Consider the following 14,483-nt stretch of genomic DNA (forward strand, 5'->3'; position numbering starts at 1 on the left):
TGGCTCAAGCATGGGTCTCGTATTCTTGCTTAGTGACTCCAAATCAGAAATAGGTCTGATTCTGATAACCCTCTACTTCTGATTTGAGGTGTTTTACACATTCTGGCTGATTCTCTCTCTGCATTCACCAAATTGCTCTGGATCCAGACTTCAACAAACTCTTGCAGCAAGAAACCACACCAATAACACCCAAAGCCTGCCTGCGAAGTCTCCCAATTCCCAAATCGTCCCTTTGTTCTGGGAAACTATATAGGTAATTTAAACCCCTTATTACGATTGCTGTAAACATCCTGTCTCCACCAAGAAGTTCAGGGAGGTGGTATCCATTGTTTAATTTCCAATGCTTCCCATTATCACCTTATTAAAAAAAACATAGGCCACCTTTTGATTTGTAATTACTTTAGGTCCGCTTATCAGTGTGTGAAACCAGGCATTTTCATTTATCTTGCACATAGAAATTTCAACCCCTGAATTAAAAGTTATATTCCTAAAACACAGAATCATGAAATAAGAAATTTGTATCAATGTGTAAATTATTTGCTTTATTTTGCAGTTGCAGATGATGCATCTCAGACAGAGTCAGTCAGTAGGTAAGAAATATTTATACAAACAGTCGCTTGATAGTACAGAACTTGAATATTGCTGAAAAGGGAGACATGATGCAGAAGCTTTTTGTCGTACATTCGTCAGGACAAATGTAACAATGCCAAATTTCAACAATTTATGCAACAGGAACTTAATTAATGGCAAGTTGACTCCGACAAAGCTGATGCCATGGAGAAAGCAACGTGGAACCATAGGTTCCCCATGCTTTCTGGCAATTCAAAAATTGGTGCAAGGCTTAAATGTAATTAGTTTGCAGATATGTGTCACTGCATATGGACTGAATTCTTCGTTTGGAAGACTGTGGGCTGGATTCTCCGATTGCTGATGCAGAAATCGCGATTGGCCGGAGAATCCGTTTTTATGCCGAAATCGGGGGCAGCGCCGTTGTTTGAATGTTCCGCCCCCTCAAAAATGGCATAATCGCCGAGTACGTCACCTGAGGCCCTCCCCCGATGAACCGACTTCCCGCCGACGTCGGCTAAGTGTGCTCACAGTTTACAGGGGCCCCGTGTGGCAGCTGCTGACTGTGTCCAGCGCTGCCACAGCCGGGGAAGGCTTCGGCAGGGACTGGTGGGGGCTGGCGAGGGGGATTACAGTGGGGCACTATGTGGCAGGCCAGGTTCGGCGTGGCTAGCGCCATGTTGTACGGTGCAGCCACGGACCCGGCAATCCTCCGGCCATATCTGCAGGGGAAGCGGGGGGCTTTACATAGCGCGGCTGCTAGCCGCCCCCACCCCCCCCCCCCCCTCCTCCCCACCCACCCGGCAGAGCATTGGTGCGGAGGCGCTGCTGACATTTTGGTCGCAAGACTAGACACATGCGCCGGACATCGCCTCAAAGCCAGAGGAACCAGCACCATGTTCTCCCAATGAGGCTGAATTGCTTCTGATTTGTGCCGGTGTAGGGGGCAGTGCCCAGAAGTGATTCACTCTCCATAACCATGCAAGTATCTGCATGGTGAGAAGCGCAAGGGATTCTGCTCCAGATTCTGCTATTGGGCCACCATTGTGAGCGGGCAGCCCAATAACTAGGTTTGGCAGCTACCCACCCCCCAAAACCACCGTCGTGTGTATAGCAGGGTCACCCCTCCCCCTCCATCAATCCCATACCATAATTCTCCACCCCAATCCCATATGGCAGACCCTCTAATTAGTCATCTAGGAACTGTTTTTTCACCTGTCTAGAAAGCAAAGGCTGTTATTTCATGGAAAGCCAAAATACATTTTCAACCCCCTCGACCTGTCTATTCACTTTCAAAGAGAAAAAGCTTTTCATAGGCTGCAATTGACAACTTCCAGACAGTCAGATGTATGAATTGTTTAATTTAATTTCCCGTGATGCTTGAATGTATCGCAAGTACCCTGCTCTGAATCTAACCACAATGTTTATAAACATCTAGCTATGATAGACCATTTCTGACCACAACAAAATCAGTTAAGTGATTTCTGCTGAGAAAAAGAGGAAGTGAAAGCACTTAACTCCTAGATGTTTATCAACATTGAGGTTAGGTTCAAAACATGATATTTGAGATGCAACCAAGCGTGAAGGGAAATGGTGGGGGCATCTAGTGGAGTGGTCTGATGGGGGAAACTGGGTCGAGGGGTAGGCAGGATTTGATTTGTGGAGGGGGAGGAAGGGGGGCCCTCTGAGAGACTCTAGGGGCACTAACTTAAATACTTAACCTCTTGGCCCAAGGCTATGCCGATGTCAGGATCACGCTTGTAAATACTTGCACCAATCCATGCCTATGTGAATCCCGACGGAGAGGGCAGGAGCATCATGGAGCTGTGGAAAATCGGGCATCTAGCCCGTTAGTAGAATGCAAATTGGGTTATGTTGACCCATTTTCATTCCCCTGCGCCATCGGGGGACCAGAGCATTGCAAACTGATCGGGCGCCGATCACGTTTTTTCCCTGACACGGGATTCGCCACCGCATCAGGAACTTCACTAGTGGCGGTGGAGAATCCGCCCCCATATGTAGCTTCTAGCAAGCGTGAATGAGCCACGCTTCGAATTTGACTGATTATCTTAATTTGATTGTTAGTGTAGTTATTAATGCGCTCAGGATCCTTCAGCAAGTGCTGCCCAGTTACAGAATCACGGGCGGGGCGGGATTCTCTGCAATCGGCGCGATGTCCGCCGACCGGCGCCAAAAACGGCGCGAATCAGTCCGGCATTGCGCCACCCCAAAGGTGCGGAATTCTCCGCATCTTGAGGGGCCGAGCCCTCACCTTGAGGGGCTAGGCCCATGCCGGAGTGATTTCCGCTCTGCCGGCTGGCGGGAAAGGCTTTTGACGCCCCGCCAGCTGGCGCGGAAATGACTTTGCCGTGCGACACATGCGCGGGAGCATCAGCGGCTGCTCACGGCATCCCCGCGCATGCGTAGTGGAGGGTGTCTCTTCCGCCTCCGCCATAGTGAAGACCATGGCGAGCGAAGGCGGAAGGAAAAGAGTGCTCCCACGGCACAGGCCCGCCCGTGGATCGGTGGGCCCCGATCGCGGGCCAGGCCACCGTGGGGGCACCCCCCGGGGCCAGATCGCCCCCCCCAGGACCCCGGAGCCCGCCCGCGCCACCTTGTCCCGCCGGTCGAAAAGTGGTTCAATCCACGCCGGCTGGCGTGGGTTGACAGCGGCGGGACTTCGGCCCATCATGGGCCGGAGAATCGCCGGGGGTGGGCCCGCCGACCGGCGCGGCGCGATTCCTGCCCCCGCCGATTCTCCGACCCGGTGGGGGGACGCAGAATCGCGGCCCATATGTAGGATGTTTGTCCGAAAAATTGGTTGATTGAATCAATCATGTTTTCCACCTGTTCATACTGAACAGAGTACAGACCAACTCAACCAGCCCTTGCAAAATCCAAAGCAAAATGTCTACAGTTAGATGTGATTCTGTGATTGGACAGCAGTTGCTGAGCAATTTGAGTGCATTGATTAGCAACACTAATATCCAATTTAAAATAAGCAGCTGAGCTCCTAACGTGACTCATTTATGCTCGCTGGAATCAATACACATTTGTATGCAAGGACCCATTCTCTGCAAACCAAAGGAATTTCTTTGCACATTTTTTGAAATATCCAAAAGGCTTAACGTTTCCTGTTGCTGTCTTGGTGGCAATGCCTTAGCCGATCCAAGCTGAATTACTAACCAAGCAGCACCACTTTTCTCTTGTAATATAAATTGTTGTGATCATTTGGAATTTGGCATTCTTGCTTTTATCCTGATGACTGCAAGACAAAAAGGTTCAGTAATATGTCTCTCTTTTCAGCAATAATTATGAAATATTTATCTTCTGACTATTGCTGTTGCTGTTTAAACTTTTTTAATATGGGTATGTTTATTACAACCTTAGTTATGTTTTTTATATTGAGATTGCATTTGTATATATTAATTTTAGGGCCTCAAAAGGTGCAGGTGACTCCTGGCTATCTTCAAATGAAGATGAGGAACTCCAAGTTAGCTCCAAGGTATTATTTTTCACTGGTATTGTTATAAATTTGATTGTAATAGCTGTTACACTGCGGCATCTTTTTCTTAAGTTTGAATGGCTCATAACTAAGACATAACTCCTGATTATAATCATAAACCACTGAGATGACTTTTGGAATGCAATCTCCAACTCCTAATCCTGCAAAGATTTTCAGCAGCCATTAAAGGGATGTCGCTAAAACGTAGATGGGATGGAAAGGTGGTGAGTTGGTGCAACCTGTGCAGAAGCTAAATGTTGCAAAATGAGTCTGTCAAAATAAATGGAATTTATGGACCAGTGATTGAGCGGCAAAGCATCTAATCCACAGTGTTTCAAGATTGGCAAAGTGACTAGCCTGTTTGGTATGTGTGAGATGGATTGCCTTGTTGCGGGGAGACTTCTCTTTCAGATAGGAGTACACCATCCCTGGTCATCAATGAGACCAAGGGTATTGGACGGGGAATTCCAAAGTGTTGGACGTAGACAACTTAAGGCAATGCCACCAGCAATTGGGCGAAGGGGAATGGGCTTGCCAAAAGCCAGGGTTGGAGAAATGGAAAGTTTGAGATGGCAGTTGTAAAGGTAGAGAAAGGAAAGACCATGGGCGGAATTCTGCGTTCCTCAGTCTGCGTTGACACCTGGGCAGGATTCGTAAACTCCCACGACAGCAAAACTGGAGCCGAACCTGGACCGATTCAGCGACTGTGGAGGGGCGAGCACCGGCGTCATGTGGAACACAATCAATTCCAATGAAATCCGGTGCGGGATTCGCCGGGTCCATGATTGACACTCGGGAGATTAAAAAGCTGCAGCCGCATATACACATTACAATTCTCACATACACTCGCCCAGCCAACAAGATGGCACTGGTTGTGCTGGAGCACGCCTATACAGCTGGGGCCAGAGGGCACCTCGGGGGATGGGGGCGGGATAGCCTGGGGAGTCACCCTAGGACCTGTGGTCCTAAGTGGGAGGCCAGCAGCATGCTGTAAGGCTGCCTTGCAGACCGCAACAATGGTGCTCTTCACCCTGACCCCACTGCCCACCTCCTGGCCATCCTCTGCTACTCACCCCTGGAGAAGTCCCCTGGGCAGTGGCACGACTGTCAGCAAATTATGGCGATGCTGGACAATTTCTGTACCCCCTCTCCCTCATCAGCCATGACACTGGCTTTAACGTACAAGTGAACCTCGCAGTCCGGAATTCAGCCCTGGGGGTGGGGGGGGAGGGTGGGAGGAGAGAATCACGGAGGGCCGGGAGAATACCGGGTTGGGCCCACTAATGATATGCCAGTGATGTTTACTGTTTGTGGGTTCTGGAACGCATTGCCACCGCTGTCGAGGTGACGGAGAAATGCGATTTCATGTGAAACCCGCGGCCGCCGCGATTTCGATGTGTGATCCGATTCTCCGCCCAATCAGCGTCGGTCGATGTAGAATCCCGCCTCAAAGGGATTTAAACACAAATACCACAGAATTTGGATGTGGATTATCAGCATTTTCCATGCCATGGGTGTCGCTTTGGTTTGGCACCAAAATGGTGTCTGCATCATTTTAGCTAAGCATATAGAACAAAGAACAAAGAAAAGTACAGTGCAGGAACAGGCCCTTTGACCCTCCAAGCCCGTGCCGACCATGCTGCCCGACTAAACTACAATCTTCTGCACTTCCTGGGTCCGTATCCCTCTATTCCCATCCTATTCATGTATTTGTCAAGATGCCCCTTAAATGTCACTATCGTCCCTGCTTCCACCACCTCCTCCGGTAGCAAGTTCCAGGCACCCACTACCTTCTGTGTAAAAAAAACTTGCCTCGTACATCTACTCTAAACCTTGCCCCTCGCACCTTAAACCTATGCCCCCTAGTAATTGACCCCTCTACCCTGGGGAAAAGGCTCTGACGATCCACTTTGTCTATGCCCCTCATAATTTTGTAGACCTCTTATCAGGTCGCCCCTCAACCTCCGTTGTTGGAGTGAGAACAAACCGAGTTTATTCAACCGCTCCTCATAGCTAATGTCCTCCATACCAGGCAACATTCTGGTAAATCTCTTCTGCACCCTCTCTAAAGCCTCCACATCCTTCTGGTAGTGTGGCGACCAGAATTGAACACTATACTCCCAAGTGTGGCCTAACTAAGGTTCTATACAGCTGCAACATGACTTGCCAATTCTTATGTTCAGCAGCAGCCAGGGTGTCCTCCACCAGCACTATTTAAAGGGATCAGCAACTACTTTCAAGATGGATGAAGAGGGAGAGATTGGCTCTCAGCATGGACCATATCCACCTAGGGTCTTGAGGGAGCAACTCTCTTAACTCTATGGCAGAGAGGAAGAGTATAGGTGATGTTAAGGACCACGCCAGTGTTAAATGCGTGGGCATCCTAAAATCTAGAAGGGTAATTCGGAACACCGTTTCTTAGTGGTGTATATTTTCAATTTGGTATAATGAGAGAAAAGATATGCAAACCAGTGAGAAAAGTTCCAGTCTTGTCGTAATCAATCATAAAAGAGTGTTAGTTTAAAAGAAAGACTACAATACATGACAATAGTATACTTAACTACAATAAACCTCAAATAGTTACCATCTATGAGTTAACTTTAGATACGGGAGAGTTGTTCTTCCATTCAGCATAGTTCTCTGAGGTATCTAAAACCCAGTCCTGGGAAAGTCTTGCTTGCTTTCTGTTTTTCTCTTGCTCTTTATCTATCTCCCCCTCCCTCCCTCTCACTCTCTAGTTAACCCTGCTATGGATATATTGTTTTTTCTCTTTGATGTTATTCTATCTCAATAAGCCCTTGGACCAGGAATTTAGCATATAGGTGTAAAGTATATTCTTCTCTCTCCACTTTGAACTCACCTCTTCTATAGTCCAATGCCTTTTTCTATACACCATTGTTCACCAGCCCCCCCCCCCCCCCCACTTACAAACACTTCTTTTCCTGATGTTCAATCCAGTAGATGCATCCTTATCTATTCCATTCTTCACTTTATTTCATCCAAATCTTATTTTTTTTAAATCAATTAAATCTTCCTTTTCTACCATAAACTTGACAAAGACATCTGTCTCATTAAAGAGATATTCAGTAAATCTGTCAGCCAAACCTGCAGCCTCAGGATAGGGTGAGGACAATATAGCAAGTGGCTGTGAAGCTGATCTTGGCCATGAATTTTTCTGCTTCAGGCTCCTAGCCTGGAGGAGGTGATATTTGAAACATCTCAAAATTTGCCTTCCTCTAATGTCTGACGGAGTTCATTGAGGCCCTATTTTAAAATAAAACTGAAGCCATTTAGTTTTCTTGCCAGAGAAACAGGCTGGGAGGTAAGCATGCAACTTTGCAATGACAGTATATTTCCCCGTTGTGTTGATTGCATTATCACTTGTGTTTAATTATGAACAGGTTGAGGGAATTAATTGGGGTTTCATTTGAACGTTTATAAAGAGACACTGGCTGAAAGTATGGTGTGGTTGAGTTAGGAGGTGTATGCTTGTACCGTTTCACTCTTACAAATAAATGTATGACTGAGTAAAGGTTGGTTACAGTGCTCCATTTCAACTGGCTTTTCAAATAGAACAAATTGTGAAGGTTGCCTTTGACTGTACACTTGTAGCTTTGCAAGTGCCACATTAAAATTGAGATGTACCACAACTGGAAGGAATTCTACTCCTTTTGTTATCTAGCTGGTGTGAAACCATACTCAGCACATCATGCAGGTGAATGCCCTGCATCTTGGGAGCAGTCGGTTGTACATTAACATTTGAGCCACCATAATAGACCAGATGGTGGCTACTGGAAAACAAGAACATATCCGCCTTCAATCTGGTTCAAGAATCTGTTGTGCAAACCACTCACATGTAGACAGCCTGCATATAATGAAAATATGCTGCCATAGAATTGTCATCAAGCAGCCCACTGGGGACCCTTGAACACTACTACTGCTGCCTGATCCACTCTGGAGCCCTGCAGTACTCCGTAGAGCCCATATCATGACTAATCCTGTACATCCTCATCATGGTGAGGGTATATAGTCTGGGTTTTAAGTTCACTTTTTTAAAAACACATTCTTTAGGTGTATGTGTTTGTGTGTAGGAGGGGGGGCTGTTAAAGTGGGAATATAATATCCAACAATCAAAATTCTACACATTAAGGTCAGATGTACCTGAGCTGAGCATTGAAGTATATTAGAGGTGATTCCTTGTTGCCTTTGCTCCTTGATACACCTAGGTAATACAGTATGTTCAGGTGCAGGAAAATATGCCCTGAAAAATCTTCTGAATCAAAATGAATTTCTATTCCATGACATTTTTTAAACCACTTTCAGTGTACAGTAAAGTATCAGCGCTTTGGTTCAATAGTTGCACTCTCATCTGAACCAGAAGTTAATAGGCACTAGCCCCCAATCTAGTGACTTGACCACACTATCTCAAGATAATTTCAAAGATAAACAGGGAGGCTCTCTTGGCTTCCAGGTCAACGTTTAATATTCACCAACACTCTTGAAACTGCTTATCAGGTTATGTATTTCCTTTGTTTGAGGGACCTGACTCTGGACTAATTGGCTGCTGAATGTCTACATTGCAACATTTTGGCTGCTGCCCTTTTTAAAAAAAAAAAATACTTCTTTGGCTGGAAAATATTTTGGAATATCCTGAGGATGTGAAAGTCACAATATAAATGCAAGTTGTTTCTTTAAAACCATATTTCGTTTATCAAGATTTTACCCACCTCCTGGCCTAATCCTTGAAAATTGTGAAATTCTTAAGGTTTCTATATTCCATTAATCTGATATTTATTTACGATGATGAAGAATTAATTGAATAAAATTGTGTTGATCCTGGCCTTTTCACAGCAACATGCATGTTGTTGGTAAAAGTTTAAGGGGGAATCTAGGCTCAGATTTGCCTAGATTCCTTGGGAGGCACGTAGTGTCATGGGTCGCTACTAATGTGCCCCATGTGCCATTCTTTATCAATATAATCATGGAATGCTGTGCAAGTCGTAGCCTACAGCACTTCCTGCATTCAGGGAATTGAAATAAGTCAAATGTGCAAACATATTTCTCCCCCTTACATTTCTAACATTTTAGACCAGCTTATAAGAAAATGTTTTTTTTTACACAGGTATCACAGAAATTTAGCTTGACCAAGTTGTTAAATACTTCCCAGAAAAGTAAAGAAAATGGTAAGTTGTTGATTGAAAATAAATTTGAACATTGGTTTACTTCATGTGTAGTTAATGACATTGTTTCAACATGTACAAACAAAGGATTTCTCTATTTTACTTTAGTAAATGCAAAGGCTAACTCTGGCAAAGTCCAGAACATGGACAGTTTACATCCAGTTGAATCCGATGTAGATAGTGAGGAAGAGTCAGAAGAAGATAGTCAAGATGAAGAAGAAATGAATGAGAATAGCCACTCGCCAACCCAACCTTCACCCCAGGCTAAGACAGCTTTACTTGCTTCTTCTGAAATAGCTGAGCCTTTGGCCAGCTCCTTTATGAAAGCTCAATCAAGTTCTACCCCTTTTAAAGACCACAAGCAGGTAAATTATTATGTCGATTGTGTTTCATTTGAATATCATCTTTAAGCAGTGTATTGAAGATTTCTTGCCAAATTGACGACTGTTAAACCAAAAACCCAACTGAAATGACATGTAATCAACAGCTGGGATGTTACAACGAAGAGGGGCACGATGCAGAATGTGTTTAAGGTGAATAAGAAAGCAATGAAAAAGAGGATTGGCAAATAGAAAGATGAAAATAGTATAGTATCAATTAGTTGAACACAAATGTAGCGTTAATTCAGATAAGGAATGCAATAAAATGATACTGGAAGGTATTTAGTGCAACATAATCAAAGAGGATGGTGAGAATGGTGAGGGAAAAATGGGTTTGGAGTTTGAAAGTAGGCCCTGAGCAAATTGAAAACTTGGCAGTCAAGGGTTCTCTAGAAGAAGAAGAAAAATGAGACAACCCTTTCAATCTCAAAAGATAAAAGATTGGGTTCTAGATTCAGGCACTGGTAATAATTGTGCTAATATGAAGAAATGAAAATTACGATGTTTCTAATAAAAGAATATTTACTTTTGAAATACCACTGCATAGAAAAGAAGTATATTTTGTTCAGAGTAATAAGTGTTAGGAGCATTGGAACTGGAGTAGACCATTCAGCCCGTCGAGACTGCTTCGCTATTCAGTGATTGATCATCTACCTCAATGCCACTTTCCCAATTGAATTGACTTGCTGCAAGGAAAGTGACAATGGTAATTTCAACAATTGCTTTGCCATGACAAGTAAAGAATATCAATCATAACGAGAACTTGTCAACTGAGTCAGATTTTATGTCACACAGTCCTGAAATGCAACAAAATAAAACACAAAATGTTAATGCAATTAAAAGTGTGGATGTGCAACTGTTGAACAGTCAGACTTCTGGTGACAGTGCTGAGCAAATGTACATCAGGTGGCCGGCCCTCCTCCAGAACATAGCCGAATAGGCACTTTTAGGTGAAATTACCCCGACAATTCGGTGGCATCTCATCCTCAACTAAGAAAGGGAAGGAACAGGACCAGCATGCCAGCAAATGGGACTAGAGAGGCCGAAGAGACGCAGGAGCGAAGGAAAAGGCCATGATCAACAGGCGGGGCAGTCGGCGGACCCACGAGGCGAGGGGGCCCCAACCACCCCAGAAAGAGGGAGACCGACGCCCAGAGCGTCCGTCTCTCCCCCCCCCCCCCCCCCCCCCCCCCCCACCCACCCAACCTGGAGATGGATGGAAGACATTCCTTATGAAGGAACTGGCCATGATGAGAGAGGCAAGACCCCCCCCCCCCCCCCCCGTACCAGGCGCCGGAATGTGGCAACTAGGGGCTTTTCACAGTAACTTTATTTGAAGCCTACTTGGGACAATAAGCGATTTTCATTTCAAGAAAGGTGGAAATCCAGGTGACGGTCAAGGTGGCAGTATCAGAGGAGTTGGTCGCCATGCAAACTCCGATTGAGGGACTTGGGAAGAAGGTGGAGGCGCAGCGAAAAACGATCCTTGAGAAGGCATCGACTGACCAGAGCGAAAGGATTGGAAGCCGAAATAAAAAGGTTGGTGGCGACCCAGAAGGGCTTGAAGGGGAAAGTTGAGGACCAGAAGAATAGGTCCCAATGCCAGAACGTTTGGATTTTGGGCCTGCCAGAGGGGATCGAGGGCAGGGATCTGACTGGCTATGTGGCCCAAATGCTGGGCAATCTAGTCAGGAGGAACAGCTCCCCCAACACCTCCAGGAGATCGACGAGTGCACCGATCGCTCCGGCCGAAGCCCAAGGCGTGGAACAACCAAGAGCGATAATTGCAAAACTGCATCGGTACCAGGATCGTGAGAGGGTCCTGAGGTGGGTGAGACGGACTAAGGTGATCAGCTGGCAAGGACATTCAGGTCTATCAAGACATTGGAGTGAACTTGGCAAAACACATGGCCAAATTCAACTAGGTGAAATCAGCCCTGTGCAGGAACGGGGTAAAATTTGGAATGCTATTCCCAGCCAGGCTCTGGGTCATGTTCCAAAATAATGAACACTACAACACCCTGGCAGAAGCGGACGAGTTTGTTCAGACGAATGGTCTGGACAAGGGGCAGGGAAGGCAACACTGCAGGCTAGGCAGATGAGGTAAGTGGGAAAGAAAGAACTATGATGGACACATGCTACGTTTGTGCAGAACTGTACAGGCCCACATGTTCTGGCCCTGCCCCAGACATGTCGGGTTCTGGACAGCCTTCTTCAAGGCACTGTCCAAGGTTGTGAGGGTGGAGCCGTGCCTGAGCGGCAATCTTCGCGGTATCGGACCAGCCAGAACTACATATGGGGAAGAAGGCTACCTTAACTGCACGACGGAGAATCCTGCTCGGCTGGCCATCAGCAGCACCACCCACAGCTGCAGACTGGCTGGCAGACCTGTCGGAATTTCTCCACCTGGAGAAGATCAAATAGACCATCCGAGGGTCGGACGAGCTTCAACAAGGCGTGAGGGCTATTCATCAGCCTGTTCCAAGTCCTGTTCAAAGCCAATGGCGATTAGGAAGAAGGGGGAGTGGGACTGCCTGGAGCAGAGAGGAACAAAGGGGGTGGGGTGGGGTGGGGGTGAAGGCAAGGAAGGAACCCAGGAAAGTATCAGGAAGGGACATGGGAAATGCCCCCCACCCCCACCATGCCGCACGCACGCACACACACACACACACACACACACACGTCCCACACGCCCCAACAAAGCCATAGGGGTAACAGCAAAAATCACAAAATGAAGGAAAGATAACAATCCAACACCCAGGGTGAAAGATGGAGCCCGCCTATCAACAGGAGAGGAAGTGGGGGGGGGGGGCGCAGGGAAGCAAGGAAAGGGGAGGGCAGATATGAGGGTGCATATAAAATTGTACATAAGAAATGTCTTCCTCTGTAACTGTTACTGGCAGGATTCTCTGTTGGCTGGCGCCGAAATTGCATAACGCTATTGGACGGAGAATAGGTTCCAACGCTAAAATCCCAGCGGGAGCCGGTTTGATGCCAAATCGCAATTCTCCGTTACCTCGACAGCATCATTAATGCGGTCCAGAATGCCCATACAGTAAACACTGTTTACAAATCATTAGTGGACTTGACCCGGTCTTCTCCGGGTCCTCCGTGATGCTCCGCCTCCGATGGGCCGAGTTCCTGATGGCACGGTTCACTTGTGCTTTTAAAAATCGTGAAACCAGCGTCGTGGCTGCTGAGGGAGGGCGAGGGAGTACAGAAAGTGTCCAACGTGGCCATAGTTTGCCACCACTTGTGCCGCTGACTAGGGGTTTCTGCCAAGGCTGGGGGGAGCTGTAGCAGGAGGTGGGCTGTGTGTTCAGGATGGACGGGCATGGAACACCATTGCCGCAGCTACAAGGCAGCCATGCAGCTGCGCACGCCGCTGACAGCCTAATGTGAATTTATAATAATAATCTCTATTGTCACAAGTAGGCTTACATTAACACTGCATTGAAATTACTGTGAAAAGCCCCTAGTCGCCACATTCCAGCACCTTTTTGGGTGCACACAGGGAGAATCTAGAATGTCCAAATTACCTAACGGTCTGTCAGGACTTGTGGGAGGAAACCAGAGCACCCAGAGGAAACTCACACAGAGACGAATCCTGCACTTTTTCATTGGAATCAATTGTCTTCCATGTGGCACCAGTGCTAGCCGATCCAGAGGTGCTGTGTTGATCTGCGCTAGTTTTGCTGTTGTGAAAGTCCACAAATTCTGTGTCGGCATCAACACTAGTCTCAGAAACGGAGAATCCAGGCAGCACGGTGGTGCAGTGGTTAGAACTGCAGCCTCACAGTGCCGAGGTCCCATGTTCGATCCCGGCTCTGGGTCGCTGACCGTGTGAAGTTTGCACATTCTCCCCGTGTTTGCGTGGGTTTCTCGCCCACAATCCAAAGATGTGCAGGGTAGGTGGATTGGCCACGCTTAATTGCCCGTTGGAAGAAAAATGAATTGAGTACTCTAAATTTTTTTTTTAAACCGGAGAATCCTGCCCATATTGTTTTATATGTCCAATTGTGGGCAGCACGGTAGCACAGTGGTTAACACAGTTGCTTCACAGCTCCAGGGTCCCAGGTTCGATTTCTTGATTGGTTCACTGTCTGTGCGGAGTCTGCACGTTCTCCCCGTGTCTGTGTGGGTTTCCTCCGGATGCTCCTGTTTCTTCTCGCAGTCCAAAGATGTGCACGTTAGGTGTCCAAAAAGGTTAATGGGGTTACTGGGTTACGGGATAGGTTGGAAGTGTGGGCTTAAATGGGGTGCTCTTTCCACGGCCGGTGCAGACTTGATGGGCCGAATGGCATCCTGTACTGTACATTCTATGATTCTATGTTAAAATTGGAAAATGCCAATAAAAGTTTTTTAAAACAAGAAACGTGATAGTCAAAGTAGTCAAGATTGTCTGGTTTTGAAAACAGAAATATAAATAAGCAGAGGAAATGAAGTATGCCTGACCGGTAACCCATGGCTAAAAGTTATTTTTGGAGTAGAAAAACGTGGTTGAAAACTATGGTGGTCCGTAACCAAGTCAGCAGTACCACTGAGAAAAGTATTGATTCTGGAAAGGGAACAATAGTGAAATAGCAGTGGAGTTTCCCTGATGCACAAATCAGATTTGATTTTGTTTATCAGAAACTTAAACCTGAAGAATTTGATTCAGAAAGCGATATGAGCAAAAAATACAAACCACCAGAAGTACTGCAATGTGAAACTAAATCATGAATATTTTAGAATTATTTGGAATGAAGCAAAGACATCAATGGTGATGCCAGAGTTTAAATAAATATGTCTTTAAAGTTATAGGCAATAAAGACTATAATATCTGGCAAATATGCAAGCCGACTGATGGAT

General features: G+C 46.4%; 1 protein-coding gene across 9 annotated transcripts in view; it reads left to right on the top strand.

Annotated features, from left to right (window-relative positions):
- The window catches only part of ankrd26 (ankyrin repeat domain containing 26), a 167,376-nt gene that overhangs the window by 47,905 nt on the left and 104,988 nt on the right, over window positions 1-14,483 (top strand). For all 9 annotated transcript variants that reach the window (XR_011936562.1, XM_072485232.1, XM_072485228.1 and 6 more), the window contains 4 exons: window positions 554-590; window positions 4,003-4,072; window positions 9,195-9,255; window positions 9,361-9,617. Coding sequence is in view for 8 of the 9 variants with exons in the window: in XM_072485232.1 (XP_072341333.1) it covers window positions 554-590; window positions 4,003-4,072; window positions 9,195-9,255; window positions 9,361-9,617 (425 nt within the window). In the remaining variant the exon portion in view is untranslated. The remainder of the gene's footprint in view (window positions 1-553; window positions 591-4,002; window positions 4,073-9,194; window positions 9,256-9,360; window positions 9,618-14,483) is intronic.

Source organism: Scyliorhinus torazame, chromosome 19 (genome assembly GCF_047496885.1).
Source record: "Scyliorhinus torazame isolate Kashiwa2021f chromosome 19, sScyTor2.1, whole genome shotgun sequence".
In the NCBI taxonomy this organism is placed as follows: Eukaryota; Metazoa; Chordata; class Chondrichthyes; order Carcharhiniformes; family Scyliorhinidae; genus Scyliorhinus; species Scyliorhinus torazame.